Source organism: Malurus melanocephalus, unplaced genomic scaffold, assembly GCF_030028575.1.
Source record: "Malurus melanocephalus ecotype Western Australia unplaced genomic scaffold, MMel_1.1 scaffold_3, whole genome shotgun sequence".
Lineage (NCBI taxonomy): Eukaryota > Metazoa > Chordata > Aves > Passeriformes > Maluridae > Malurus > Malurus melanocephalus.
In genome coordinates this window covers 1190937-1203740 of record NW_026623235.1, presented here as the reverse complement: position 1 = coordinate 1203740, position 12804 = coordinate 1190937, and the positions used below count along the sequence as shown (strand labels likewise).

Here is a 12804-nt window from a genome sequence, read left to right as displayed (position 1 = left end):
AACCAGTCTTTATTAAGCTGAAATTTGATGTGTTATGCTAGAATATAATAAAAAAATATTTTTTCCCCACACTTTAAAAAAAAATGTGAGAGTTTTTTTGGTTTTTTTTTTTTTTTTAATACCAAAGTGTTTAGGGATCTAACAAAGATATGCCTTGCACATGCTTCATTAAAAAAAAAATGGAATCTCTTTGAGGTTCCTGAGTGCTAGATATGTTTTCTTGCTAATTCTTCTATTTAGATCTGGAAGGATAAATAAGGACCTGCATTTATAAATRTGTATGATAAAGTATTTTCAGGAAAAAAAGAAAAAAGCCAAAACCCCACAGCCTCATAAAAGTATAAGCTATGTAAACAAAAGCCATTTTGGATTGTGCTAGTTGTTGTGATATTCCTTTGTGATCCATCTGTTCCTGAGCTTAATATTCTAACATCTACTGCAGGATTAAAATATTTTCCCAAACCAGTCATAGTAAGTGCATTTGATTTACATTTGCATTATATGAAAGATACTGCCATCTGTTTTTTCTACCAATATGATGTTTTGGTGTGTCTTTCCCCAGTAATTTTAATTCATTAACATGCCCACGAAACACCCATGGTGAAAGATTTACTTGGCAGTAGTAAATTAATTGTGAATAAATATACTACTTTTACAAGTAAAACTTTAATGTTTGACTGTTTCTTAGCATTTTCTAAAGCTATAAAATGGTGCACAATATAGATATTTGGAAATTAAATATCAGTATATTAATTTTTAGAACATTATTATTACTATGATATTCACCTAGCCTTTCAGCTGAGAATTAGAAAAACTATTTGTATCAATATACCCTTTTCCTTTATTCCTTGAAATCTGGAAGGGTCTATTATTACAGCTGAATAAATTGTTTTCCCCTGATTTTATGAACAAAACTATGCAAAAGTCAAACATTCACAGCAGTAAGTCTAGTTCTTGAAAACTCAAAATGAAATTGAAATACGATCTTCATAAGAAGTTTAACACTGATAATTTCTGAAAATCCATGCATTTAGTTAGGTATAGATGTGTCTAKAAATAGCTTCCAACACCCCAATTTAAATTTAAATCCTAACTTGGCAGACTTAGAGCATTTAATAGGTGGCAAGCCATAGTAACCTCCAGGCATTGCTTTAAATGTTAAAATRATGTAATATTTGATAGGGCAAATAGAGACATATGTGCTGATCCTGAGGCRTTCTCTCAGCCTGTTCTGCTGAAGGCATATTTGCATTCAGTGCAAGACCCAAGACAAAAACTCAGGAATGATGCCTTCAGTTACCATAGTTAATCTTTTATCTGTCAGATATGAATGATAAACATTGGTTCCAATGCTAAATACTGGAACATTTCTAAATTGCATTCCAATGCTAAATACTAAACATTGGAATCAATGCTCTTATAATTTCTGTTTAAAGCAGAATGAAATGAATGTGATCTGAGTTAGATTAGGAAAATTAAAAGGAAAATTGCAAAGAAATTTGTCAAATTGTATTAAAAATGACCGTCTAGGTTAATTGGTAGCCTAGGATAAACAGCACCATATTTTATTTTGTATTTATTTATATAATGTCTAAGTTTGGAGATCACATCCTATGGTAATAAAGGATTAATAGACAGCTTTGAAGATTCTAAAAGCTGCAAAATAACATTCCAAAAATGTCTGTCTTCCATGATTTTAGTCTATGGATAAAAATCCACATTGGTCTATGGATAAGCTACCATACTTCATTGATCAGACTTTAACACACTACATAAGAGTCATTCTCAAGGAAAAAACTCAGTTCTTCTATTTGTTCATATTAGTTTTAGTTTATTATTTTTTTGTTGTGGGTAGAGCATATATTTGTTGTTAGACTTCATAGTGTTAATTCCTGATGCTTTAAACTTGTGTGTAAGTTATATGTCACTATCAAAGTGACACTTGATTTTTTTCTTTAATTTTTTACTTGAAATAAATTGASACCTACATTCAAGATTAATCCATAAGTAAATCTGAAGAATGCTGCTGGGTAGAATTTAAGTGACAATATTTTAGTCTTGAATCTAATGTGTTGCAGTAAAGGTATATTAGACAAATTAGGTATTTCTAAGAGAAAATATTGAAGGAAAATATAGCAAAGATTTATTTGGCAATTTTAATTATTACTGGTTAGTTTACATGACATTTCATACTATTTAAAACTATCACTTTTTTTCTCTATMTTTCTCTATTGTGTGTCAGTTGAATGAGCATTTTTAAAAATTCTTGCAGACTTCCTTTAGATGTGAAAATAATCTCTAAATTCTACAAGTTGAGMCAATGCCTATCCTATTATTTTGTTAAAATAGTGTATTATTCATAGAAAACATGTAATTTTGCCCTCAATTCTYCTTTAAATTAGCTTCTAATTTCAGGCTAAAATGGAAATTTTATAGTAAGAAGRTTCAGACTGTGTTTTGCATCATAATTAGCGGATCCTGAGAAAATTCTTTGATGGTGACTCTTAACTATATCTTAGATATATTTTCTCTGATTCATATAAAACTTAGCTACCCAATTCCCAAGGGAATATGTTTAACAGAAACAAGTCTTTAAATTTTCTGAGGGCGTGTTTATTCCTGAGTGATGTTAGCTTAAAATCCTGAAATTAAGGCCAGTTTGAAAGGCAAAAGCAGCTGCAAATAAACAAGCGCAGCCAGATTAATATTATGCTCTTCCTGTCACACATTTTTAGAGAAATGTATGTGTATATATGTACATATAAAGCTGAGGGGATTACTTTGTTCATTTGCTTGAGATATGTGTCACAACTGGCACAGCACTGCAGTTTGACAGCCAGATTCCAGACATATGAGTTTTATTGAGTGGAGTGGAGGTGTTGTATACAATCTCTTCTTGAGCAATTGAAACAAACACAGGACGTGAGAAATAATCTTTTAAGTTTGGCAACCAAATGCTAATTTGCAAGTGAGGGACAAATATTTTTTAAAATACATGGGCAGGTGCAGACTTTCAAGTTCAGTCTTGATGGGTTTGCAGAGGGTAGGACTTAAAACAACTTCAAAGGTTGCTTCCAACCCAAATATTCAATGATTCTCACAAAGTTTTCTTTTATGAAGATTGAATATTCTTCTTCTGTCCATTTCTCTGCTTTTCTGTGTTCTTTATCTCTCTTCATAGTCCAATTACTTTTGCAACATAAAACCTAATTTTTGTACTTAATGAGCCAATATTATTTCCAGTGTTCTTGAGAARCCTAAGATCCTATTATTTTTCTTGTGCAATTCAGGACTAACTCATTTTAATGTAGGAGTTAGTTGTCAATATAAAAAAAAAAAAAATTCAAAGCTCCTGATCAGCAGTGTTACGTTCTGAATRTACTGAAGCACCTGTTGATATATCATGAAGCAAACACATTTTTTTAAAAACTATTCCAATAACATGTTAATATAAACTATTTTCTATTTAATGAAATAAATGAAATCTATAAATGAAATAGCTGAAATAAATGAAAGTTAATGAAATAAGTGAATCCAGATAAATTCAAAGTTAAATCCCTTCRTCATATTTTAAATCACCATGTTGCTCAATTTATGGAAATAGAATAATGCAGTTCTTAAACTCAGGAAAATCTTGTCAATCATATGAAGCAGAAATAATGGGGTTTCTATTTTTTTTTGCCAATTTTTCTGTTTCACAGTGCTCTGTCCAGCCAATGAAATGCGCCTGGATTCAACAGGAGTAATATTGAGCCCTGGATATCCTGACAGCTACCCAAATCTCCAGATGTGTGCATGGACCATTACTGTGGAAAAGGGTTATAATATCAGCATGTTCTTTGAATTCTTCCAGACAGAAAAGGAATTTGATATACTTGAGGTGTTCGATGGTAACTATAGGATGCATAACTTTGGATAATACCTTTTCTGTATTTTTATACATTTTTTTCTGTATTTTTATGTTGCATCTGTCTAAATACTATTGCTTATGCATATCATAATTTTTTCAATACAAAAAATCTTAAGCAATTATTATGGGTTTTTATTCTAAAAAGAACTGTTGGATTACTGTATTTTAAGATTGTACTGCATGTTATATTTAGAATTGCTTTTTGTTTCAAGCAAATATATAGTTTCCAGTTATAACATATAATTTCAACTGTGTATAATTAAAATTAATTTGTTGTTTGCTTGAAAAAACTTTTTACATATATATTAATTGTGTGCATATAGTTTATTGTATGTTATTTTTAACTTTGTAACTCCTTTTTTCTTTCTTTTCTTCCTTCCTTTGTACCAAGGACCAAATAGTCATAGCCCATTGCTCATATCTCTCAGTGGGGACTATTCATCTTCTCTAAATATAACCAGCAATAGCCATGAAGTATTTCTCCGGTGGTCAGCAGATCAYGGCACCAATAAAAAGGGTTTCAGGATAAGATATATAGGTATGCAGATGTGACTTTCCATAATGTATATAAATTTCAATATGTAATATTTGTTWATGTGAAAATGGTAATTTAAGCTAYSTTTRGTGTCCTTAATKAAACTGAAAGGAAACAAAATCCSTTCTCTAYATRTGAACCTGATGATYCTCATCCTGTGAGGAAAAAGCCCMAYRTATGTRTGCTCTGTAGAGAATTAATAAAACATTGGGTTTTTAATAGCATAAGACAGTACTAAAGATAAAAAAAAAAATAACATCCCCGTTCTCTCTCTGACTTCTGTGGCTCATCACACTGGGCTGTTTTTCTAACTGGATCTTCATTCAATTCACCGTTAAGAATTTTGTTGGGACAGGGGAAGACATTGTAACAARGCAGAGTGAACGGTCATAAAGTAGAAAGATCTGAGACCCTGAAGGACTTAATTGTTTAAGGTTCGACAGAGGCAGCAAAGAATATTAAATTAAATAAATTAGTATGCAAAAAAACCCAGTATTTTATGTGTTATTAATTCAAATTAACTTATTTATGAATATGTGGAAATGGTACCYGACAAAGTTAGATTTTAGTAAAATTGCTTTTACAGAATTATTATATAATATTAATTTTACTGGAAAATTATATTCTTAATCAAGCAAAAGTAGATCTGTTGCCATTTACAGCAATTACACAAAATCTATATTTGATTTTTTATAATGATCAAAGATAGGAAATACGCAGGATGAAGAGTACTGGGAATAGCATCTATAGATATTACAGTATTGGCCTAAAGCAGTTTCATTTTACAAAGTGGAGAAAGAAACAGAGAATAAATATAAAATTCTTTCTGCTGTGGTTTTTGGTTTTTTTTGTTTTTTGTTTTTTTTTTTTTTTTTTTTTTTTTTTTACTTGTTTGTCTCACTTAATTTTTAGCTACTTCACAACTGAAGAAAAATTATTAGGATCATAATATACTGTGAAACCATATAAGTGTCATCTTTCCCTTTAGGAGAGGACCATTTTCTCAGACATAAAATGTTTGTTGTTAATTAGATAAAAATTCACTATTTACTAGACACAAAATAGTACAAGTTACTGATTTTCATTTCCCATAGTACCTGTTGGATCTGTTAAAAAAAGAGAAAGAAGAGAAAATTCTTCAATTCTTCGAATTCCTTACAGACAGTGAGAGAATTGTTGAGAGGTAGRGAGGAAATATTTTCTAGTGATCTGTTCCATACAGAAGGTACTGGTATATTTTGTTACACTAAAAAAGTACAGGTGTCTGTATCTTTGATTCTTTCAAGAAATATAAGTCATGAGATATTTCGTCTAAGGAAGAAAATGTTTGCGTAGTATGTGATCTGAAAGATACAGCAATACTTCTCATTCTGCTCTTTGCTTTAATATATATTTGTCGTAAACACCATATGACTCCCTTCTGGTCAGAGGAGCCTTTCAAATGAGTAAAAAAAACTGACCTGAAGTAAGTCATGAGACATGGAAAGGTTTAAAGAGCAAGTGATCAGCAATTCTGTATTTGCCTGTGAAAATAAATATTAATAGTTTTGAGTGTTTCTTCAAAACATAAAGGAAGTGCCTGGAAACAAACTTCCAGCACAGTTTTCTTCCTTACATAAAGGGAACAAGGCCATTTTGGGAAGCAGCCTTTAATCAAACTAATCAGAGACCAAGTTTAACACAAACAACATTTATCTTAAACTGGTTACCAAGTTATAAGAGCCTTCTGGTCCACTCCTATGACAAGACAGCCAAACCTAAATGACTTAGTACACATGGACTTAATGAACAAGGGAGATAAAGGAAATACAAAAATGTCAGAGTCTTATAGTACATCAATAATTTCAGATTACAAAAGCTTAAATTCTTAGAGATATTTCTTTCTCTCATAGAGATTTATGATTTTTTTTCATAGCCTCTGGGTAAGAATTCTGTAAGACTTAATGTATTCTAAATAAATCAACAAATAAAAGCAGATTCAGAATTTTTGCCACAGATTTATGGGGGCAGACATTTAAAATCTATTTTAAATGTTTTACTTCAGTTCAGTGTATCACAGGACTTGAATGAAAGAACTTGTTAAGGACCAGAAAGAAGGGACTATTTTAAAAGAGTTATGCTCAAGATATACAAGATGTTTGCTTTCAAAAATTTGTATAYTGCTGAAATTTATACAACTGCACTAAATTTCATCACAAACTAAACTTCAGTAGCTTGTTTGATGTAAGAAGAAGACGGTAAAAAACTCCTGAARCCCCAAAGCTATAGCCAGTTATAAAAGTGAGCTATCACTCTATTTCTTTTGAGGCTACTGAAACCCAAAGCTTGTAAAGAGCTTAAAAAGTTCTCTATTTTCTGACTTTCTATTTTGTGAAATTGCTCACAAAATAGGCACAAAACACACCTTATAGTAATGTTTTCTCAGCCTCTTACTGGAAGTCTGCTGAGTTCAACAAGAATTTGTCATGACTTGTTATCTGAATTCTAAACGCATCTTTCTTATAATCCAATATTTATGTTTAAAGCTCTCTACTGCAGCACCCCAGAGTCGCCTCCGCACGGTTTCATTGTCAGTCAGACAGGTGGACAGCTCAACAGCATGGTTCGCTGGGCTTGCGATCGGGGCTTTCGGCTCATCGGGAAAAGCACCGCTGTGTGCAGAAAGTCTCCGTATGGTTATTACTCGTGGGATGTTCCAGTCCCAGCTTGTCAAGGTAAAGCCTTTTATTAAAAAAAAAATACTCTAAGAAACTTTCTTTTTCCTTTTCTAATGTAAGCTTTCAGTTTTGTGACTTAAAATAAATAGCGGGTAAAAATTTCATGGTCAAACTTCTTTACCAATTTTTGTCAACCTTATAAGACTTCTAAAAAAAAATGTACTTTTAAGAAACAGTATTTCAAACGGATCTGATATGACTTATAGATACAAAAAATAATCTACATCACTGTGAGGGAACTTTCCTCCCAAAACACATTTAAAATATGAAATTTTTCAAAAAGTTAATTTAAAATGGAATATATTTAAAGTTCATTTATAATGATTGAAGAACATTGAAGACAACATTGAAAATGAAAAACAAACCTAACAATCAAAAAAAAAGGAAAAAATAAAAAATTGTAAAACTTGCAGCGTTTCCAAGAACCAGAAAATTGACCAAGAAAGAATTGTCTATCATGTCATTCTAGTATTTTGTGGTTTAAATTTAAATTTAAAAGATATTTCATCAGGTTAACCAAGTATTTAGTTTATTCTGTCTTGTAAAACCAAATATATTTTGCTTAACAAGGAAAAAAAAATATGATATACATAATAGTTGTGTTCTTCCTTCCCTGAAAAGAATGCTGTTGTTGTGATAGCTTACCTATGTATCTATTCAGTGAACTATTAGAAAGATCTTTTTCATGAAAATTTGCAGATGTGTTATTCAAAATGTATGCATTTTGTTCATGTTGACAAGTAGAGATTCATGCTATAGGAATGTTCCATGTTAATTTCCCCACAAGCTATGTTTTTCTGAAAAAAAAGTCTTTGAATTCTATGTTTCTAAAGCAAAAGGAAAAAAAAACATTATAAACTTCTCTTACCATAAATGTACTTTTAAAAAGCTTAAAGTCCTCAAAAGAAAAAAAACAGGTATTTGCTCCAAAAGATTCTGTAACTTTTTCACCTAAGGATCATCGTCATGAGACTTACTTGCAGAAGCTGGCCAAACTCTTAAATTAGATGTACTACACAGTGTGAAAGAAAAAGAAACAAAAGCGGAACACCAAACCAATAAACAGCCCACCTCACCAAATTAAAATACCAAATTATTWTTCTCAACATGTTGAGTAGAGTTCAGTAATGCAAATGTTTGCAATACTCAGACAACACTTTAGGAACAAGTAAAATGCTTAGTAATTCATGGTGTCTGATAAAGGACAAAAACTGTTGGTACCAACAGTTGGCATATTGAAAATACTTAAAAGTATTTATTAATTGAAAAAAAGGTTAGTTAATTCTAATATGTGACTATATTTGATACATGATATGAAATTTATTTGATTCTTCCAGTAGGTCTTTGTGCTGGAAAGTGGTTTCTGGCCATAATATGTAGCTGCCTCTCACAACAGCAAAGTCTTTGCATTCAGCCCAAGGACACATAATTACAAAACATACAGGAGTTGTAAGCTGTTCCCATACATCAGTCATACATCTGAGCTTCCTGTTGTTTTTCTGGGGTGAAAATTATCCCACTTATCCAGTTGAYAGAGAAGATTCAGTCTCTTTAGTCAAAGAGGTCAAGAACACCATCAGTAGATATCCTTCAAGTTCTTTCAGAGATGATATTTATAAGACACAAGAGCTTTGCCATTCCCCCTACTGCTGAGCAGTACACCTTCACCACAAAGTAATTCTCACTCTTTTAAGAATGGATAGTGGGTTTTAGAACTTCATGGTATTTAGTGTGAGCAACTTTTTTTTAACAAGTGTTATAATTGTCAATCATAATTTGTCAACTATTTTTCCAGGTRATACAACATTTTCACAGTCCTGCCTTTTGCTTCACACTCTATCATGTATAGCATATAGTGTAAAGCTGTCTTAATCAGTCCTTTCACACRTTGAAATGAAGAAATGCTGCAGACAACCCTTTAACATGGAACAAGAAAAGTATTAGTCTTTTTTCTTATATAGCACTGAAAGTTTAGGAAAAAAAAGAATCTATTTGCAGTTTTGTGTCTTCTTTCAAACCCATCTCATTTTGATGTACTTTTTTCTGCCTTCAAAATGAAAATTGCCAGTCAAAACACAGTAGCATTTTTAGTAATTAAGMCTTTTTCCTATAGGAAATGAGATACCTCAGTAATCAAATTTTACGTATCTTTTAATGCCTGTACAGTCTGCACAGCTACTGAAGTTTGGTGATTGGTGGCTTTTTATACAATACTAATTGCATTTCCTGACAACAATTTCTCCTCCTTTCAGAATATTTCATKATTATTTTGACTAATTATTTTTCTTCACATTTTTCATTCTGTATCTGTACCATTATTATAACTTCTGAATTGTCTTCTGTAAATAATAAATGGCAATAGCCTTTTCAACTAGTACCCTTTTTTTTTGAAGTCAGAGCAATTTTTAATGTTCTCATTCTTATACCTGAATTGTCTTGGAAACTCTAAATAGATAATACTAGCCATTCTTAACATCGCTTCAACTACAGGACTGAGAGAACCAAAAACACCAGGACACGTATTTCAACCTTGGATAAAACCTTTTTTTCCCGTAATTTATAAAACTAAACTTATCTCAGTAGATGTGACAAATGCAGTAAGTAATAAAAAAGAAATACCTCAAGCCAGACTTCAGCAATTACCTGAAACCTGTTTCAAAGTTAATACAAAAGCAGCCTTCCTCTGTCATGAAAAGAAGTAAAAGGAAGTATTTAAAAATCTAATATTGTAGTGTGTAATGGTAAAACTAATACAAATTATTTACAAACTTTTACTGTTCTAACTTTTAGGTATTAASTTTTCTGTTTATATAGACAAGTATTAAATGAACCATAATGTGTAATTGTTGTTACCTATGTATCTATCTCAATTTTAATGACATAAGTCTAAGTTTTCCATGGTTAACTCAATGATAAGGTCAGATAATGATAAATTATGAAAAAATAAACAGATTTGCAATGATCTATCTGAATASAGGAATTAAATGAATTCATATTAAYGGTTGAATATTTACAATTGATCATAGATCTCCAAAGATTCAAAGTGTTTAAAAATATTTGGTTTTGTTTCAGTTATTTTTTACATTCTCTTCGTTTTTAATCTCAGAATTACATGATTCTTAGTTCCTAATTATGACTATCTTGAAAATAAATACTGTCTCACATAGGCCTCATCCAAAACCATTATTAGTGGTTTATAACATCACATATGGATATTGGGCAAAGGCTTCTACAGGAATTTTAGGTAGAGATCCTATGAAAGTGCAGTTTAAAGTGTAACGTATCTAGGAAAGTTCTCTACCTTAGTAATCTAAATTGTTCTAACAGCAGACATAAGCATTACATAACTGGCGAGTTATACTGAAGCATTAAAAAAAAATTCAAGATAAATAAATGAATAAATAAATAGAATACCAAGAATATATAGTTAGATAGGATACCTGATGAGTTATGATTATATAATAAATWAATGGTGAGGAACAAATATCAGATGTGTAAAGAATAATCTTTCTACTTTAAGGTTTTTTAGACATGGTAGGTTTGAGGTAGTCATATTCATATGCATTAAAAAATTATTACAGCTATGTATAAGACACATAAGTCTTATATTGATTTAAAATWTACTTCAGTTTACTGCCAAATGCATATCTCTGTGGAGACAGGCATGAAAACTCAATTAGAAGATTATTAAATTTCAAATAAATAGTTGGCATTCTTTTAAGTGTGTAAKTATGTAAGCCAATTTACAGAAAACAGTTTTCATAAAATTTCTTAATCCTTTGCAAATTGACGGTTCAAATATTTAAGTTCAGAGGAGAACAGCATTAATAATCTCACCTATGCTTGAAACCTTCCTGCTGAAAGTTATCAGCTCTAGACTTATGTCTATATTGATTCCCAAACTATTCTCATATTCCTGAGAAGTGAAATTTAACTGTATCTGCCAAGTGTTGTTCTTAAGTGAGATAAAGCAAATCCAAGGATTGGAGGTCCTTTAGAGGGTGAATAGTCTGATTTCTATGTGGGAAACTCATCACAGAAACTTTTAATAGTGCTTTAACATTTACTGAATATTTAAGAACTTCATTATGGTGCAATAATAATTTCTGAAATTTCAGATAAGTCTTCAAAATGCTGGTGTTCTTTGAGAACTGATATAGTTAAGTTTTTTCAAGGTCTTTGTGTGTTTTTGTATGTAAATCTTTGGAACTGGAACTGTGTTCTGAAGTTTGTGAAAATGAAAACATTGTGAATTTAATGTTTCAGTTTGCTTCATGGTATTGCCCAAGCTGACATGTAGTGGCCAAGAATTTCTGTGATTGCTGTATTTTTAGGGAATTTTGGATATTTCCCATTTGTCATTTTTTCCTGTCAAGTTGTCAGATGTGGCAGTAACTTGTTCTGATATTTTCATGTTTTCCCTTAAGTAGAAGGTAATTTTCATTGAATCATATGAGGGTTTACTTGGAAGGGGCCTTAAAGATGAAGTTCCAGTCCCTCYGGGATGGGCAGGAGCACTGTTCACTAGACCAGGTTGCTTAAAGCTGGTCTAATCTGGCCTTGAWCACTWCCAGGGYTGGAGCATCCAGAARTCCTCTGGGCAACTTTTCTGTKCAATYTTCCACATATKTRAAATTCAGCTCAAAACTGCTGTAAACTAAAATGTCATAGGGTAACCCTTGGGAGCTCTATTGTTTATATAAAAGTGTGTTAGCGAGCATTTGGGTGTGGGGTTGCATCTTGTTTCTTAAAAATTTAAGGTTAAGGGCAGGTTATGATTTTCTTATGCCACAAGATTGACTCTGTTAACATGGATAATATGGCTCAAAATTTATCAAGTCACTAATGGAGATTTTTGAATACTGAAGAAGTAATTAATCTCACTGGCAGATCTAGAACATCTCAGGTTGTATCTAGAATGTATCTGATAAATGTTTTGCTGATTGGCAAAAGAGACAATGTGAATTATGTGTATTATGTGAATAAAAAAATATTGTAGAATTTTTTGGTACTTAGACTGTAATCAATGCTGTAATCAAAGTTACAAGTATTTTGCAAGTGGATTTTAATTTTATGTGCTGATGAATTCTGGCCCTGATATAACACACAGTGGACATTRTTCTGGCAACTCTTGTTACTGTCTCAAATTTCTTATTATCATTAACCCGTGTTTTTGAAGGAAGAGGTTAAGCTAGGCCAGTCATGCAGTAAACAGTATGACTTGGTTATACCTTGGTCACACAGACTTGTGGTTATCCTCTTGGAATGGACAGATYTGCCTAATCTGCAATCCAAGCTATTAAGGAATTTAGGAAGTAAATAAACATGGTCACATATTTTTATTTTATCTCATATAACTTTTTCTGTCTTTGTTGATGGCAAGTGAAATATTACAGGTTTTTTTAGATGTTCAGGAAAAGGTTGAAGAAGGACATTCTAATTTAATTAACTTGTCACTTTTTATCTGTCTTCGGTCATGTCCTCATGCCCTCGAGAAGTTTGAATTCAATTAGTTTCTTGGGGTCTTTCATTTCCTAATCAYGGTTTTCTTTTCTTCTAAATGTGTGTTTGTCTCTAGTTGCCAGAAGATGCTGTGACAACTGTAACGTTTATGTTCTTATGGCTGCCAAGACAGGGTGAAT

General features: G+C 31.5%; 1 protein-coding gene across 3 annotated transcripts in view; it reads left to right on the top strand.

Annotated features, from left to right (window-relative positions):
• Positions 1-12804, top strand: part of CSMD3 (CUB and Sushi multiple domains 3) — a 575335-nt gene that overhangs the window by 492573 nt on the left and 69958 nt on the right. For all 3 annotated transcript variants that reach the window (XM_057367689.1, XM_057367683.1, XM_057367675.1), the window contains 3 exons: positions 3702-3890; positions 4302-4448; positions 6971-7159. In XM_057367689.1, coding sequence (XP_057223672.1) covers positions 3702-3890; positions 4302-4448; positions 6971-7159 — 525 coding nt within the window. The remainder of the gene's footprint in view (positions 1-3701; positions 3891-4301; positions 4449-6970; positions 7160-12804) is intronic.